At 42.5% G+C, this 18848-nt stretch overlaps 1 protein-coding gene across 7 annotated transcripts in view; it reads left to right on the forward strand.

Moving 5' to 3' along the window:
- NPAS2 (neuronal PAS domain protein 2) overlaps window positions 1–18848 on the forward strand; it is a 99425-nt gene that overhangs the window by 61941 nt on the left and 18636 nt on the right. For 6 of the 7 annotated variants that reach the window (XM_085214085.1, XM_085214073.1, XM_085214070.1 and 3 more), the window contains 6 exons: window positions 4560–4680; window positions 5633–5746; window positions 14671–14789; window positions 16456–16538; window positions 17107–17213; window positions 18383–18530. In XM_085214085.1, the coding sequence (XP_085070211.1) occupies window positions 4560–4680; window positions 5633–5746; window positions 14671–14789; window positions 16456–16538; window positions 17107–17213; window positions 18383–18530 (692 nt within the window). The remainder of the gene's footprint in view (window positions 1–4559; window positions 4681–5632; window positions 5747–14670; window positions 14790–16455; window positions 16539–17106; window positions 17214–18382; window positions 18531–18848) is intronic. The other variant, XM_085214078.1, reaches the window with a different exon arrangement.

Here is an 18848-nt window from a genome sequence, read left to right on the forward strand (position 1 = left end):
AGTAATGAAGTATTAATCCAAACACTCATTTTTAGTAGCTCAGTCTCAAATAAATGTGTGCCCAGGAGAAAACAATACCTGCCAAATCATTATTTCATTGCCACCATTCCCATGTTCTTCAGAAAATTACAATTATTTTTCTCTCATTTACTTTTTCATCAAATACATGCTGTTCTCCACCCAGCCAAATGTATTTCACGCACACTACCTTCCTGTAGTACAAACAAAAATTATTTTCTTCTGAGGCGAAAGGAACTTGATGAAAGGCGGCAGCTCCTGGTAAATGCAAGAATATTGCTATGCAACAACAGATTGAACTGAATCTATCTACTCCAGTTTTCTTTAATCGTCAACAGTTGAGAATCCAGTGGTTGACTATTTTCTGACATTTGTCTTCAAATCAAAGGCAGAGAGAAAGCTGTCCTGCATGCAAATTGCTGTGTTTTCATACGCTTACTGATTTATGTGGAGCTCTTGGAGTGGATCCAGAGGAGGGCCACGAAGATGATCAGAGGGCTGGAGCACGTCTCCTGTGAGGAAAGGTTGAGGAAACTGGGCTTGTTTAGCTTGGAAAAGAGAAGGCTCCCGGGAGACATCACTGCAGCCTTCCAGTACTTGAAGGGAACATATAAATAGAAGGGAGAATGACTTTTTACACTATCTGATAGTGATAGGACAAAGGGGGAATGGTTTTAAAATAAAAGGAGGAGATTTATGTTAGATTTTAGGCAGAAATTCTCTACTCAGAGGGTGGTGAGGCTCTGTCACAGCTGCCCACAGAAGCTGTGGTGCCCCATCCCTGGAGGTGCTCGAGTCCAGGTTGGATGGGGCCCTAGGCAGCCTGAGCTGTGGGGGGCAGTCCTGTCCTTGCAAGCACTGATCTTAGCGGACATGGTAGATCTGCTGCAGAAAATTATCTTTTCAGGAGGACCACTGATGTCAGGTCCTTTCCAAAAACCAGCAAGCTTACCTCCATAACTGCTCCCATCAAAGCAGCTCACAGCAGCCAGGGTTGGGAACCAGCCTGAAGGCAGCAGCAGAAGTCTCACAGACCTCAGGGCTGACAGAGCAGAAGTGGCAAACCCTGCCCCAACAGTCTGTACCTGTGCAGTATGTTGTGCAAGCTGGCTTCTACCAGCACGAGATGCGCAAATCATGTGCCCATGTGCACTGTGCGGCTCATGGGAAATTTCAGCTGTCCTTTCTATTTGTCTTCTGAAGTTCTAACACTAATCAGAGCACTATGTGGAAAATCTCCATTACTTACTTTGTTAATATCCAGGATCTACTGGTAAGTTATATTCGGTCACTGTTGGAAGGACACAATACCAATTCTTCCTCCTCTGTGAGTGCAGGGGGAAAAAAAGATACTGTGTAAATCTGCTGCTTTGAGCACAGAAAGGAAGGCATAATTGGGCAGAGCACAAAGCAGGGCTCTCTGAGGGCCCCTATCCACAAATCTGATGTATTTTCTTTCATTAAAATCATGGAAGACTCTGGTGCTGAGAGTAAATATATCCAACTCTCTTTTATTCAGCTTCCCTAAGTTCCATGAAGCGTTTTCAGACACCAGCTGCCTCTGCGGTAATTCTAAGTAGTCTATTGTTGTAAGATTTGGAGACTTCTCCCAGGGTTGGCTGATGTGAAGAGAGGTTTAGCTAATGTGGTTAGACTGGCTGTAGTTAAAGTGAAATGAACTACTGTAAATCTGGTCACAACTCAAAGCATTTAGCATCAGCTGATACACTACACCCTCAAAACCATGCTGGCCTTGGGAAGAGAGTCACCCCTGCTCCTTCTTACCAGCGTTGCTTCACAAAACAGCTAAATACAGATGGCAGAATGCCAATTTCCAACCCACAGGAGGAAACTCTGCTTTCTTTCTACTGGACTTAGGCAGAAAGTGCTGCACCTGCTCACTGACCAAGGGCAGTGGTGGGTGCTTTAGTTAAACATAAGGGCTTACAGAGCTGCCCACTTCAGAGCAATTGGGCAAAGCTGCAAACTTTCCCCTCCACCCTATGCGTTTTCATCTGTGGTGATTACATTTTGTTCCCCTCTCCTTTCACCTGTTTGTCATGGCACCAGGTGGCTGTTCTTCAGGTCTGGTACAGAAGGAGTTTGCGTGACATTTCCTATAGCTCCAGTGAGACTCTGGTATATTTACTTCTCTCTTTATTTTTGGCCTGTCAATAGGTTCCTGATTGGCATATTGATTCAAGAATACTGTTGTATTCCTGAGTTGGATGAGATCCAGAAGTTGTTCTGTGCATTTCTCCACAGTGTTCCTGACCTCTCCAGTAGAGAGAGCTGTAAAATATGTGAAGTAGATTCTATCCGTTTTGTCCTGTCTCTAAACACAAGGGATACTGCAGCACTTGATCATAATATGGAGACAAAAGGCAGCACAGAACCACAGACTGGCTGTTGCTGGCAGGGTCCCCTGGGACTCTCTGGTCCAACACATCTCTAGCAGAGCCACCCAGAGCAGGGTGCCCAGGGCCTTGGAGATCCCCAAGGAGGAGACGGACAGCCTCCAGAAAGCCTGTGCCAGTCCTCTGTCACCCACACAGCGCAGAAGTGCTCCTGGTGTTCAGAAGGAACCTCCTGTGTTCCAATTTGTGCCCATGGCCTCTTGTCCTGGCACTGGGCACCTCTGAACGTGCATCCCAAGGTCACCAACAAAGCAGTAATGAATGTGAGGAGCAGTGACAGCTCACATCAGGTGCAGAGATGGCCTGCATCTAGCAGTGAGCAGGTCCTTCCAGCCCTCCCGCAGCTACTGCTGAGTGGATGAGAGAGTAATTAACCCTCATGACACCTGTGTGAGACTGGTAGATAAGCATCATTATCTACCATTTACAGGTAGAAAAGGATTGGGAAGGAAAACTACTTTTCCAAGACTGTGCTGTAATCCTTGAAATGCACTCAGCACAGCAGTTTCCCTTCAGATGTTCTTTCTTCATATTCTCAAAATTACGTGAACAATTTAAAATATTTTGTGTGACTAAAATGTGGATGTTTATATATAACTGTACCACATGCAATATCAGTGGGTTGTGTATTAAAGAGGTACATATTGAAGTCACAAAAATAATTTTCAAGTATTCTTCACAAAAGGAGTATTCAAGTAGCAAGCACACTTAATAAATACTTGTAATTGAATAAATTAATATATTATTGCATCAAGGTAAGGGTACAAACTGTCCCACTCTAATTTTTGAAGTATGTTCACTGCATTTCCTTGCTCCAAATAGGAATTACGTAGAGAAGAGCAGGCCTGGGTGGAAAGCAGAGGGAAACCAAAGCATAATCTTAAGCAAATACATGAATAAACAATGATGATTAATAACTTGCCAGTCTCATACAGGGCTAACACATTTTCAGCACAAATGTGCAGTCTGCTAGCAGCTGCTCTGATGACACATGGAGCTGTGTCAGTACGTCATCTCAGCTCTAGGTAGTCTCCAGTGAGATGAGTGCAAATTAATACCATTAGAGGGTTACTTTATCTCACAACTTCCTTTCAGGTAGGCTTGTCAGGCATTATGTTGGTCACTGCACTGAATACAGGGAGATGTTTTTCTTGGCAACCTTGTGGCATACATGGTGGTCTTATCCACCATGGGCCGGTCATGGCCCTGTACAAAAATGGTTCCATCTTTCTGTTCCCTAGTCCCCATACCAATGAATAGCTCTCACTCATCACAATTGGATGCATTTTGAGTTCCTACCCACTGGCCACAAGGCTGGAAACACCTGGATATTCGGTTCCAGAGGGCTTGTGCTGGTGGCACTGTGAATTCATGGAATCATTAAGGCTGAAAAAGACCAAGATCATCTAAGTCTGTCAGCTTACCCCTACCATGCCTACTCACGTCCCTCAGTGCCACATCCACATGGTTCTTGAACATTTTCGGGGATGGTGACTCCACCACTTCCCTGGGCAGCCTGTGCCACTTCCTCACCACTCTTTCTGATAAGAAATTCTTCCTAATGTCCAATCTGAAGCTCCCCTGGTGCAACTTAAGGCCATTGCCTCTCATCCTATTTCTTGTTCTGGAGGAGAAGAGGCTGACTCCCACCTTTCCACAGCCTCCTTTCGGGTCATTGTTGAGAGCGATAAGGTCTCCTCTGAGCTTCCCTTTCTCCAGACTGAATAACCCCAGTTCCTTCAGCTGTTCTCCATTAGGCTTGTGCTCCAGACACATCACAGCTTCATTGCCTTTCTCTGGACATGATCCATGACCTTGATGTCCTTCTTGTAGTGAGGAGTCCAAAACTGAATAAAGCATTGAGGTGAGGCCTCAACAATGCTGAGTACAGAGTAACAATTACCTCCCTGCTCCTGCTGGCCACACTATTTCTGGTACCATCCAGGAATGCCACTGGCCTTCTTGGCCACCAATTCCCCATCCTAGGGGACTGCTTGTGCTACAAAGTGATGTCCATGGCAGAACATCACCTGGAAGAATTCATCATGCAATGTGAATGTCATGGTGATGCTTGTTGTGACAATGCTGTTTAATATCAATATTTCTGTTGGTTTGTTTTTGCAGTGTGATGTCTTGGATCAGAATTTGTTAAATTTCCTCCCGGAACAAGAACATTCAGAAATTTATAAGATGTTATCTTCCTGTATGCTTATGACAGATTCTGCCTCATCGGATTACCTAAAAAGTAAGTTTTATTTTATCTTTCCCAGTAAATCAAAAAGCATGGGTAGGATAAAAAACTTCTCACAGAAGGAGTTGTTTTTGTTTGTGTTTGGTTTTTTTTTTTTTTTATGAGGCATGCAGTATAAAACTTATGTTCATAGCATTTCAAAGAGATCTTGCCACCTGGCATGACCCTTTGGTACTATTTTTAAATTAAACTCGTTGCATTTATTTTATAGGCAAAGTCTACTTGCAGTTGTGTTAATTATTAAATATAGCATCTTTTGAGACAGCTGAGGAAAATAGGTTAGCCAGTGGTAACAGTTTGCCTGAGACAAATCACATCTTAATTGATATTTCAGCCCATTAAAATAAGATGCTGTTCAGAGATATGCTAGCGGTGCATACCTTTGTTTTGCATTATAGTTGAAAACTAGCTGTAAAATCATCATAATTCTTTTTCAAATTGAATTTATTTTTCTTAAAAATCCTTTTTTTTGCCTCAACCTTATTCACTCTAGGAGGTAAGATGAAGGAAAGCAGAAAGCACACAATAATGTGAGATGTACAGCTGCTTAATCTACTGCATACATAAATCTTGCAGCTCATAGTTAATATGCTGAAGTTAATTTAATAGATTTTTTGAAATAATTAGGCATAGTTTTCCAACACAAGATGTAAAACAGCTGTGAGTCATGAAAAACCTAAAAAAAAAAGCTGTAGCTGTAGGATCCCATTCTCTACCTCAATACGCCAACGTTGTGTCAGTGCTATGGTGAAGATGGTGGAAGAGAAGAGGCCCACGTAGATCAACTGCACCCAGAGCTCTTGCAGAGGCTTTGGCCCTGCCACTTATTGCACCTTGGTCTGTAGGACTCTGAGTGGTAACACACTGCTCTTGTGCTGCAAGATTGGGGTTGTGTTTAGCTTAAATAGTATATTTATTTCTTCTTCTTCTTCTTTTAACAATCCAGCTGACAATGAACTAGAGTTTTATTGTCATCTTCTGAGAGGAAGTTTGAACCCAAAGGAATTTCCAACATATGAATACATAAAATTTGTAGGAAATTTTCGGTCTTACAGCAATGGTAAGCTTTAATTGTTGTATAAATGTTACTTTAGCTATGTAAAATGATCTGTAAGTATTGCTCCATTGAACAACACAGGCTTGTAATGAACAGGCTGTTTGTAATGTTGTGGGGCAGATTTCGCTTTGCGTGAATCTAACAGCTGATTTGCAAAAGCTGGATGAGAAATGCCAAAATTGTCAGTTCCTGTTGTTCGTGCCCTTTGTTTGCTTTGGACACTGGGCAAATTTGCAAATACCGCCAGCTTCTGAGGAGGCTTGGGTTGTACTCCCCAGTACTGCAAGTTACGGCTGTACCCATTAGCTACACAAGAGGAATGCCACCCTATCTACTGGCTTATGTGGAACACACATCCCAGCCTGTGCCAGAGGCAATAGCCTATCAGATTTGCCCTCTCATCCCCACAGAGCCATTGTGGGGAAGGGCGACAATGCGGTACCCTAAGGCCTCCCCTTAGGCTGCCATTGCTCACTCCTACCCAGCACCGCAGAGCCTGATGCCACAGCATGGGAAGAGAAATGCACTTGGCACAGCCTGCAGCATGGTCATCCTTAGGAAACCATCTTTCAAAGGACAAGGGGCAGATTTCTAGCTCATGTGCTTCCTAACAAACAGATTGCTCCACAATTCTTGGTGTCAGAAATGAATTTTTTTTTATCGCTTTCCCCTCTCCTGCCTGCTCGAGTTCGCTGTAGTTACTTGTCTGATTGAACTCTGGAGTGGCATTTCAAAAGTTGCTGGTATTGCTCCAAATAGGTCATCCTCAGCAAAAATTCCCCACTGTGCTTTCCAGAAACCGCACACCACACTGTGAAGAAATGTCCCTGTCCCCATTTAACTTTCTGGTCTTGAGCCACATGACTAGAATAGAAACCTACGTGCAGCATGAAGGCATGTATTTCTTACTTGGTGCCATACGGTTTGGGGCTGTATTTGTATAAAAATGCAACCGCCTGTATGCTTTCTAGTTTGAATGGAGCGAAATGCGGCCGCGTGGCAGACGCACACACCAAGCTGTTCTGTTTTCTAGAGCAGAAACCGGATTTCAGGTGCTGACTCATAAGGATACATTTCTACCGGGGGAATTTCTGATCCATTTTCTCAAGGATTCTCAGCGTTTTATTTTTCATGTGACTTTAACATTGTCCTCTTCCCCGTTAGAGATTTCACATCCCTGCATTTGGATCAGTGGCTATTTCTCAGAAGAAAGATGCAACTTGCATTTTTCTGCTGCTCCAGATATCTCCCCTAGCTTAATGCACACAAACTAAATGCGAGCATGTTGATTTCAGAACACACAGAATTATTTTGCAATGACTCCAGCTTATAGCTCACAAATAAGACACAAGCTTTCTGCTTCAATTTTCTGCATTTTCTTCCATGTGCCACTTTTCTTTAAGTCCTCCACTTCATGTCACCTCTTCCAGTTTCTTCCCAATCTGCTGCAGATGGACTCTGGTCAGGAGGGAGGGCCTGGAACTTGTCCTGATCTGTGAGATGGTACTCCCTCTTCCCATTGCAGAGGCTAGGCTATGATAAAAAAAAATGAGGTAGCAGAGGACAGAAATTGCAAATTAAGCTTAATTAGCTGGAGATGTTCCTTATGAATGTATTCAAGAATGCTTTTCCCTGTAGCTTTTCACAGCAGTAGAAGTGTGAGCATGTTTTTACGCATGGGAGACGGATACAGGATGTTCTTCTCTAAATACAAGTTTTGCTGCTCCCTTTAGCTGTCCAGTGCCAAATTTTACCTTTGTTTTTCTGCAATTTGCTGAGCATTTCCTGAGCCTTCTCTGTCTGCATGGCCCTGCTGCCCCAGCACAGGGTCTTCCCAGAACACTAAGATGTCCTATTACCACTGGCCTAGTGTTGTGGTAGGGATGGTCCTAACGACAGTCCTAACCTCTTCTTCTCAACCTTTGTTGAGTGTTTTGAAGAATGGATAGGAACATTTTTGGCCTCTTTAACAGAAATGTCACTAGATTTATCCTACTTCTACATAACCTTTTACATAACCTCCCTTGAATTCTTTTCTCAGACTTGTTTTACTCTTTTTCATTGCCAACATAACTGCAATACTTAGGTGAAGAGGGTGATGTGTGTTGAGGTCTCACAGTCCAACCCTCCTCCCTTGTACCTTCTCTGTTAATCACATTGTGACTTATGGCTGAGAACATCATATAGGGATGGGTTTGAATGGATTAAATTGAAGGACTGAGACTTAGACAGTCTTAGGGGCTTAGCTGCTCTCCCTAACTTCCTTGGGAGCTGTGGGGCTAATTCCCTCTTCAGCTTTGAAGGCTGTTTTACTATAACACTGAGATGCCAGTGAGATTTATTTTTTCTCTAAAGCTGAACAAATACCTGATTTATACCATGGTGACTTGTCACCAGGATTGCTGCTGGGGATCCAGATCTTGTGTAGCCTACACGGAGCCTGTGTAGGAGTAGCTTTCCCCCATCTTGGAAGAGAGATGGTGCAGGGCAGGGTGATGCACATGCAGCTCTCAGAAACTGCCGGTGAAGTTCACATTGCTGCTGGCATGTGTTCAGTCTTTCAGAAGATCACTTTCCCTAGAGCTCTCTGCTCAGCTATAGCTGGAAGCGAGAGAAGCTGCTCCGGCCCAAGCAAGATTCACATCAACATCCACCTAGGCTGGTTCTGGGCATCGTTTGTGCTCTGTGATACCTACTGCAGCATTTTGGCAGCTGTTTCTGCACCTGGGATGTGTCACAAGCTGCCTGCACAGGAGTGAACCCCTCAAATTAGCTGTGCCCAGGCATGAGGGGCTGAGCAGCAAAGCAGCAGTGCAAGCTGTGCCGAGCAACTGTATGAGTCACTGCCTGTGCTAAATCAAATACAAGAGATTTGATTTTCCATTTGGGAGGATTATATAATCATCATTAATTAAGCTTCAATGAGAAAAGCGGGGCTGTAACCTGACAAGAAGACTGAAGAGTCCCTAGAGAGATAGTCTCTGGGCCACTCAGAACAGGAGGGCTGTGTTCCATCTCCTTTGGTGAGAAAGGTCTGGTTGCTCACAGAAGAAAATATTATAAAATATTTTTTGGTTGTTTGTTTGTTTGTTTTGTTGGTTTTTTGTTTTGTTTCAAAGATGAATGCCTTCCAATATTCTGAGTGCTTAAATCTCAGACTCACAGGCTGGCTGAGGCTGGCAGGACCCCCTGGGTCCCTCGGGCCCAACCCTTGCAATCCCAGCAAGGCTACCCAGAGCAGAGTGCCGAGGGCCACGTCCCTCCCAGGACTATCTCCATTCACCTAGCTGAGGCCTTTCCTGTAAGCTGGAGAGCTGAATCTATCAGATATCTGAGGGAACTGAGTGCCACCACTGCCCCTGTTGACAGGCAGGATGCGGTATGGGGCAGACTCAGGTCAGCGTTACCAGTGCGTAATGTAGTGATTCCCAGCCAGTTTGATCTGAAGGCTGAGAGGGGAGGAAAGTAATAAAGACAGTTCTCCAAAAAGTTAAAGGGAATGTTTATCTTCCAGTATGAAATGTCAATTTAAGTGAGAATAAATTATTTTGCAAAGCCGCTTAATAGCTCACTCTGATTAGAAAAGATAAGGCGAGCTGGATTTATCCCCCCTGTGAAAAATTGTTTGTTCATTTATAAACAGAAGATCTTTCACAATCATGTAACCAAACATTGGCTTTGGTATCGTATTCCTGAGGTGACATACTTGTCTAAACACTTCTGAAAGGGACAAAACCTGAGATCTGCCTTCCAAATAGCTTACCAAAAGCAAAAAGGGCCACCAGCATCTTTAAAAGGGCAGATGTGGCCTTGTAGCCAAAAGGCCTGAGGTTTTGCTCCTAAAGGAGCAGATAACTGTTTTGTGGAAAGAGCTCACAATCATATAGTATAATTAAATATTATAGTGGGATTTAAAACTGTGCATCTTTGTTCCCAATTATATGGAAACTCAGGAATTATCTAGTTACTGGGTGCTAATAATAGCAGATAGCTCCACTGTTAGCTGATGTGTCTCTTAGAGATAACAATAACCATCAAGGAAATGATTATGCCAGGGAGAAAAAAAACAAAACACTCCCAGAATGATTAACTTAGTCTGAATTCCATTTTGAAGGAAATAAACAGATTTATACAGAAGACACATTGATCTTGAGCCTCTACAAGCATATGCAGAAACATCTGATAACAAGAATAACTTGAAATGAATGTTTTGATGAGATCTGACAGCAACATATTATTATTTACTGTGAACAAAGTAGTAGAAGCTGCAGCTAGCAACATGCATTGCTTACGACAGTCTCTCTGTGGGCACATCAGCAAAAAAATTAATGTCCTAAACAGTCTGCATGGGGTTCAGATCCACATAGGATGGAAACATGAGGAGCAGGAGGAGGAAAAAGGATAGAGCAGATCCAAATGGACAGTGATGTATGGAGACCGTCATTGTTGTTCACTCAAAGCTATTGAGTGCAGCCTTGCTTGCCACTAGCACTTTAGAGTTCTTCATTACATATATTAATTGTTAAATGTTCTGTTTATCTGTGGTCTGAATTCATTTATATGAAACACTCCTGGTTTTGTGCTAGCCTGTTTGCTCATGTTTTTAGAAATTACCATTCAGTTTGTTTGGCAGTCACTAAAACTGGTTCTTTAAACATTAGCATCTACTTGCAAAATAGGAAAGAAGGATTTCTTCTTTAAAATGACAAAAATGAGAAGCTTGCTTTTACAGAAAGAATATGTTTTAAGCATCCCAAGTTAAAATAAGATGACCGAGCAACCCGTGGCTGTGCTATTATTAACAGAATAATGTGTCATCTGTTTTTTTTAAAGCATGCTTTCATTCATTTTGTGTGGCATGATTTGAATCCCTGAGGGCAAAAATCTTTTTATCTGTGGTAGCTAAGGGCTTTATATATTACTTATTTTTAACATCTTGTCCTTAATGTTCCTGGTCCTTTTATTTTTAAATCCTGTGTACAAGCAAATCAGTTTATTTCTATCTGCTTACATGATATTTGCAGGTCATTTAATACCTCCACTGCAAACGAATTGTGTTGTAGTTCTAGCAGCAGATCTGATAGGTAACCACAAAAATTATTAGAACTCTTGCCAAGGAGCACAGTCAGATAACTAATAAACATTTCCCTGTTCAGGATATGTTGTCTAAATCAATTAATTGTGAAAACACATGTGCCCTCTGTTACCCAGCCCCACCTGGTTATAGCCTGATCCAAATTTTCATCAGACACCTTCTGGGAAAAGCACTCCAAGACTTCTAAGTGTAAATATCATCACAGCCTTAGACTTCATCCTATGTAAACTGTTTTTCTGTTGTGCTCTCAAAGAGCTCACTATTGAACTTTGTAACCCAAAGATGCTGTGTGTTTTTCTTTCCAACAGACCCTGCAAATTATAAAGTATGATTTTTAGAAAGTCTGTTTAAAAGATTACAGCAGGATATATTTTAAAAACTTGTGTACAGACCTCTTTTTTTAAATTACACTTTAAAGATCTCAACAGATATCCAAGTACTCAAGGCCAGGTTGGATGGGGCCCTGTGCAGCCTGACCTGGTGGATGGCAGTCCTGCCCATGGCAGGAGGTTGGAACAGTATAATATTTAAGATTCTTTCCAACCCCAACCATTCTATGATTCTATGAAACAGAAAAAGTTGGAATTTGCTGACCAACTGCAAGAGAAGAGGCAAATTGGCTGTGCAGATAGAGCTGTGGAAAGAACAAATGACAACAAAATAAGTCAGGCAGAAACTAATCCCAAAACAAGTTGCATGTATTTGTTACTTTTAGTCATGGTAGTTGTTATTTTCAGATCAAGATTCACATTTCAAGTTGGTTACGTGCCTGCATCATGGACTTTGTCAGAGACAGTTGTGTATGGAGACAGCACAGATCAGTTTGTAGGCTGGATGACTTTCAGCCAGGTCATCTCTACCTCATCTCCTCGAGCTCATTCCCTCACTGCATCCAAGTTCGACATTCTCAGTGATGAAATCGCAAAAATGCTATACAGCTATATTATATGACAATTATTACCCTTTTAGGATTGCATTTACTTCTTGGAAATATAATTCTATTTTGTAAATGCCACATTCAGGGATGTATTCTGCTCTCTCCTGGGAATAGAATGTCTCTGATTCGTGTCCATTTACATCAAACAGCCTACATCAAAAAGGCCATCTGCTGTCTTTGGCGCAACTCACTTGTCTTCCAGCAGTTCTCCTGGAACTGGCATCATTTGCAAGCCGTGGCTTCAATAACTAGGTTAACTTTTTATACCTGAACTTTGGAGGCTGATTGTGCTTATCTTATTTTTATTTCTCATGTTTTGCGTTCCACTGAACACAGCATAGCCAGCCAGTCAAGAGAGGTGATTCTCCCACTATATTTAGCATCACTGTGGCCTCACCTTGAGTATGGTGTGCAGTTCTGGGCTCTACAATATAGAAAGAATGGTAACGTCCTTGAAAGCGTCCAGAGGAGAGCTCCAAAGCTGGTAGCAGGGCTGAAGGCATGTCCTGTAAGAGGAGGCTGAGGGCACTGGGCTGTCCAGTTTGGAGAGAAGGAAGCTGAGAGTTGATCCCACTGCTCCCTGCAGTGCCCTGAGGAGAAGAAGCAGAGGGAGGTGCCAGGCTCTGCTCCTGAGAACTGATGGGAATGGCACAAAGCTGGGCATTAGGAAGTATTTCTTTCACTGTGAGATTGTTCAAACACTACAACAGGCTTCCTAGATAGGTTGTTGGTGCCCTTGTCTGTCAGTGTTCGAGAAGCATTTGGATAATGCCCTCAATAACTTCTGGTGAAGTTGTTAGGTTGGACTCAGTGGTCTTTGAAGGTCCCTTCCAACTGAGCTATTCTATTCTATTCTATTCTATTCTATTCTATTCTATCTATTCTATTCTATTCTATTCTTTCCATTCCATTCCATTCCATTCCATTCCATTCCATTCCATTCCATTCCATTCCATCTATTTTTCTTAGATCCCAGCCTACAAATATTTGCTATTGAACTTGGCCATTGTAGAGAGAAATTGGCCCATTGACTTCAGTTTGGAAGACATACTAGGTAGTAAGCTTGGAAGTAACTTCTTTACAATGTCCTTAATGTGAGTTTGTAGCCATATCATTAATTTTTAAACATTAATTTTCAAACAGGACTGACTACAGAAATTAACAGACTTGCATGAAATAATCTCATAAGAGCAGAACCAATAGCTCTTTACTAAGGCTTTTCCTGTTTCCGACAGCTCCTAACTCTTCCTTCTTTTTTCCACCTCTTGTGCTAATAATCCTGTAGAAGCCCTCTTATATGCACATAACCCCAGGAGCAGAACTGGAATTCATATTCCTAGAAAGTCCCCAGAGCAAGTGTGCTTTGCTGGTGAAAGGAGGAGAATTTTGCCCATATTTTTTATCTTAATATCCAGTCAGCCGTGCCCTCAAGACTCTTCTGCAAGAGAGCTGCAGTCTCTGTGGATGTTCACATCTGTGCTGCCTTCTCAGATGAGGAATCTTTCCTCTCCCTTTTGGCACAATATATTGTGCATACAGTGGTCTAAGTCAGTTAATCACAGGTGTGAATTCTCCCCAGAGTACTTACTTTACTGTCTTATACCCTGTTATCCTTGTTATCAGCTGCGCGTTGTTATGCTAAGGTTTTCAATAGGTTCTGGGTTCCAGAAGCACATCTGATGAATAAGCTGAGACTTCTTCAGTCTCTACAATTTATGGCAGTGAACTAAAGCCCAGTGCAGAAGCATCCCAGAGTAAAATTTGCTATTGAATTCCTCCCCAGGCAGATATAAAACCCTTCATTTTCACAGGAGCCAATGTGCTTATCCCTATGCAGAAGAAATAAATTGTAGAAAACTTTTTCATAAAGTTAGATATAGAAAGAAAAGAGAGCGGGTAAAGTTGGATAACGGAAAGGGAGATCCATATTAGCATTAATCACCATTAGATTAACTCCTACTGGTGACCTCTGGCTACTGGATGGGACCATCTGCCTCCAAGGGGGACAGTGCAAGTTCAGTTCCCACTGCAACTTAACACACAGTTTATTACAGTCCCATGGGAGTGGGATTACCATCGCTAAACAGCTCAAACTTGGATGACGAATTTGCATTATGTCATTTTAACATGGGATTGTGGGCAAGTGTAAGGCAACACATTCTTTTGGCAATACATCTCTATGACAGGATGTACTAACTGGCCCGCAAAGCAACACAAAAACCATACAGTCATGAGAGACAGATAAAAACACACATACTCTAGCTGCATCAAACCATTTTTCTTTCTGCCCATGTTTAGGAGACACCTGCAGACCCATGAGAAACGCCCAGTTCTGGCAGATAGTGCCATATACGGAGTACTCGTGTACTTCTACAACACATGCAGAAATAGAATAGGAACAAACACTTCTCAGCTGAGGATCCCAGGCAAGCTCTGTTAGCTTGTTGAAGCCTTGCTGGCATTGGTCCTCCATGTTTGTTCACTGACAGTGTGAAGAATTGCCTTCATCACCTCTCTTGCCAATGCCTTTTTCCCAGTCTCATGGGAGTAGTGCACTCTAGGCTTGCTGCAGCATGTATTTGCATTGTGAGTGGTGAAAAAGAGCAATTGGATGTATGGGGTTTCTTTTTAGAAAGCTGGTTTATGCTCTCTGATAAGGTTTGGCCTTATTTTTATCAGGATTAACCTCTAAGATCCATACTTGAAGTTAAGCTCTAATGCCTTTTTGCCTAACATTACTGACTTGCATATATATATATGCATATCAGCTTTAAAAAGCTTTCAGAGCACTTCTGTGAATAAAATTAATACTAGTATGCTTCAATGTGCAAAATATTTTGGGAGAGCAGATCTGGTATGAAGCATGACACTGGGTTCCAATTTTTGTCCTGCCAGTGCCTAACTCCACCTGCAATGGCTTTGATGAGGCTCTTCCCAGGGCTTACAGAGCATCACCAGGAAAGCAGATCTGTTTTGTCGCTACTGTTCGTTTGGCAACGCCTCAGTTTTTAAAGGTAAGGGCATGTCCTTGATCCCATACTCACCTGGAATTATCAAAATGGTAGTGTGCAATATTCTCAGTTTTGCTAATTGAATGGATTACAGCTATCACATTTCATGCACAGAAATCCAGTGAAGAGGATTATCAGGGTGAGTAAGGATCTGCAGAAGTGGTGCCTCTTCTCCCCTTCTTGCACTGTGAGCCCTGGTTGTGTGAGGAACAGCAGTGTCACTTCATAGATATGCTGTTGGTATTCTGTTCCTCCGATGGGACAGCACACAGATGGTTCTCATTTTGTGTCCCTTGGTGTCTTCAGGTCACTGCTCCCAGTTTACCTTCTCCCAAATCTACATAGTAAAATGGTTGTTTCTGGAAAGAATAGACAGCACAACCTGATGCCTGACACCATGTTTCCCTAATTAACAAATGTGAGCTGCTGCATCGGGTGTCCTGTCCTCAGGGGTAAAGAGGTTAAAAAGCTCATCTGAGACATGGTCTGGATGAAATCACTGCCCCCTGGCATGGCTCTGTCACTGTACAGAGACTCAAAGGCTCCTGACTGATTCACGGCCCTGATAGCACGTAGGGTCCCTGCTGGGTGCAGGAGGACACCTCCCATTAATCTAACCACAGTTGTCATGCTAGGAGCAGATGACAGAGTCATGGTTCTCTGAGAACACTGAAAGCAGTTCCCTCATTGTTGGGTAACCATAATCTTAAAATGCTCACAGAATCAAAATGGGCTGCACAGTATGACAATTGACCCAGGGATTGTGAGACATCAGCTGCTAGAGCACACAGGAAATCCTAAACGCTGATCTCCCCAGGTCACCTGGATGAGTCACATAACCCCTGGTCCCGATTCTCTCCTCTCAGATGGAGGCAGATCTGTTTATCTGACTGGCTGAGCACAGCAGAATCAGCACATTAGTTTCACATAACAGTGTTCTCATGGTGCACCTGAGCAACTCCTGAACTGTAGAGTGTATTATTGCCATCAGCATGGATCTGGGCGTAAAGTGGAGAGAAGAAGAGAGGAATTGAAGTTATGAAGCCTTTGGCCATTGTGCAGCCAACAACTTTAATCACTTACTTGAACATTAATAAGTATAAAGGGAATGCTTGATGACATATTCTCCTCTCAGAGCGGGTTAGTGGCCCAAAAGACTTCTGTCCCTGTGGACAACAGCAGAGAGAGGAGTGGTGGAGGAGGTGATGGAAAGGCATTTCTGAGCCCACGGTCCAATGGAACACAGTACCAAGAAGTAGGGGGACATCAGGTGACAACAGAGAGGCTGTCCTGAATAGCACCAATGGAGAGTCTCCTGGAGGAGAAACTTGCACTCCTGGTGTAATCCTGTGCCTTTGTGCTTGAAACCAGGAAGAACCCAGGCCTTTTTTCCCACTCAGAAATGGGGGACAAATGCCCACAAAAGCAACATCCTGTGGGAGCTTGAGGGGAGTGGTGAAGGTATCAGATGGGGTGGGAGGAACTGGGGTCAGATATGAGCCCAGTGAGAGAAAGGGCTCAGTGACATGGAAACAAGGTGATAGATTGCTCTTTGGAACTAGCAAGGAGTGTATGAATCTATCCTGTACTGTGCATTTATAGCTTACAAATGTAGATGTAAAGGTGTGAAGCTGCAACTCTCAATAAGTTGTTTTTCTTCACCATACAGGAGATGTGCATCGTGGAAGAGCCTTTAGAGGAATTCACGTCAAGACACAGTCTGGAATGGAAATTTTTATTCCTAGATCACAGGTAGGTGACAAGAAGAGCGATCCTGACTGTGTTTTGTGTTTGTTTACTGCTATTTTCTTAAGCACAATTCTCTCAAAAGGTGTTATGTTTCACATCTAAATCATGTGAATGGGAGAGTTACTGCTAAGACAAAAGCTAACGTTAACTATTCTACCTTGCATTTATTTTTATCTGTCTTCTAAAACAAACTACTTTGTTTCTCAGGTTGAATTTGTGATTAGCATATCCTTGTTTGTTTTAAAAATATCAGTGGACCAAAGCATGTCCCGTAGCAAAAATATACAACTATTATACAACTGTGGAAATAATTCCCTCAAAACCCAGCCCATGTTTGCATGTGCAATTCCCACTGACTCATGACTCCAATACCACAGGTCCTCACATGAAGGCCCCTTAGAAACTAAGCTAGTTTCCACAAGCACTTTTTCCCTGAGAAGAAGGAGCTATCACAGGCCTTGTGCTGGGGCAAGGTGCCCGCTCTTTGGGCTTTGGCACATCCCTGTCAATATGCAGAACTGCTGTTTGTTTTGTGGTTGTATGGGTTCACTTCTGTTGTGCCCGAATGCAGAGCACCGCCGATCATAGGATACTTGCCTTTTGAAGTGCTGGGTACTTCTGGCTACGACTATTACCATATAGATGACCTAGAGCTGCTTGCAAGGTGCCACGAACACTGTAAGTATCACATAGCCCAAGTTTCTGTGAATTAACCAGAGTATACCTTTTTCATGGCATATGGTTGCTGTTAAGGTAGATGTAAACTCAGACAGGGAGAGGTATACAGGTACACAGCCATGAGACCTTTGCCTCATGGCTGTATACCTTAGTGGAGTTGTAGCAGATTGGGTGCATCATTGCTGATCAGCTGTGATTGAGGCCAATTCCTCTAGCTCTGAGGAGAGCACTTTCACCTTCTCTATTCCAAGCAGCAGTTAGTGAGACTCACTGAATGGATAAAATATGCCAGATTTGACTCCTGCTTTATTAGCCAAAAATATACAGGAATAGTTCAAGCAATCTCTGTGGAGATTGTATTTTGTAAAATTCTTGCAGACTATTTACCATAATGCTGATCACCATTTATTTGGCACTACCTGTGATTATTTGAATATAATCTACTAAGATTTAAGTGGAAAGCTCTTTGTGAAGTGAAGAAAAGGAGGCAATCCTTTTCAAATATTTGGTTACAAATCTGAGTGGAACATCTCAGTCTTACTGCCTCTGGGTGGCCTGAAAATATCCAGCCAAAATTAGTTTTTATAAGTTGACATTAAAATATAGAAAGGTTAAATATATGCATGTTTGGGATCCTCTTGAAACCCTTGGAACAAAAGCAGAGATCAATTTTGTCCTTGAATCTTTGAAACCTGTAATGCAACACAGTTTACTACCCTTCAAATTCTTGTCTATCTGTGAATTTTCTTTCAGTTTCAAATGATTTCTGTTTGCATTATGTTATCTCCTGTACTCACTTCATTCTGTACAATCACTAACATCTATCTGTACAGAAAACTTATCTCCACAAGCATTTTTATCCAGTACTTTACTGCTACAGGCCTTCAGATGATTACTACTAGAAACTAATCCCAGGTGCCTTATTAGGGAGTATGTGATCAGCACATAAGCCAGCGAGAGTTATGTTTAAGTTGTAGCAGACATTAATGTGTTAGTGTTAAAGCTAATTTTCCTGCTAAAGAATGTGCTGTTCAAATTGCCAGAAGAAGGAACCCAAAAGATGCTTAGGAGTCAGTGGGGCTGTGGATACCTTTGTCCCACTTCTCAGCTTTCATGACCTTTTCACACTGGTGACTGTGCTACTAGCTGTGTCTGCTTTCTCCTGACAGTGATGCAGTTTGGCAAGGGGAAGTCGTGCTGCTATCGGTTTCTGACCAAAGGACAGCAGTGGATCTGGCTCCAGACCCATTACTATATCACATACCACCAGTGGAACTCCAAGCCAGAGTTCATTGTGTGCACACATATGGTGGTAAGGTATGGAAACTCCTGTCAAGCAGTGGGACATAAAGGAGAGTAAGATAAGGGCATCCTCACAACTGCAAACTTTTGTTCTTAGAAACAAGAACTGTCTTCTATATAACAAAAATGAAGCCTGAGCTTTCTGAATGAAACATGTTCATTGCAGAAAAACAATTGGACTAAGCGTTACTGTATACTATGCTTCATTAGTTGTCCACAAGCTTAGGAGTAGAGTAACTGTTGCATTTTTCCATTTTCTGCAAAAATAGGGAACAGGCAGATCCCTCAAGCATTCCGTTCTTTAAATTCTTATGTGTTGCGTTTTAAGAGATG

This window comes from Meleagris gallopavo, chromosome 1 (genome assembly GCF_905368555.1).
Source record: "Meleagris gallopavo chromosome 1, MGAL_WU_HG_1.1, whole genome shotgun sequence".
In the NCBI taxonomy this organism is placed as follows: Eukaryota; Metazoa; Chordata; class Aves; order Galliformes; family Phasianidae; genus Meleagris; species Meleagris gallopavo.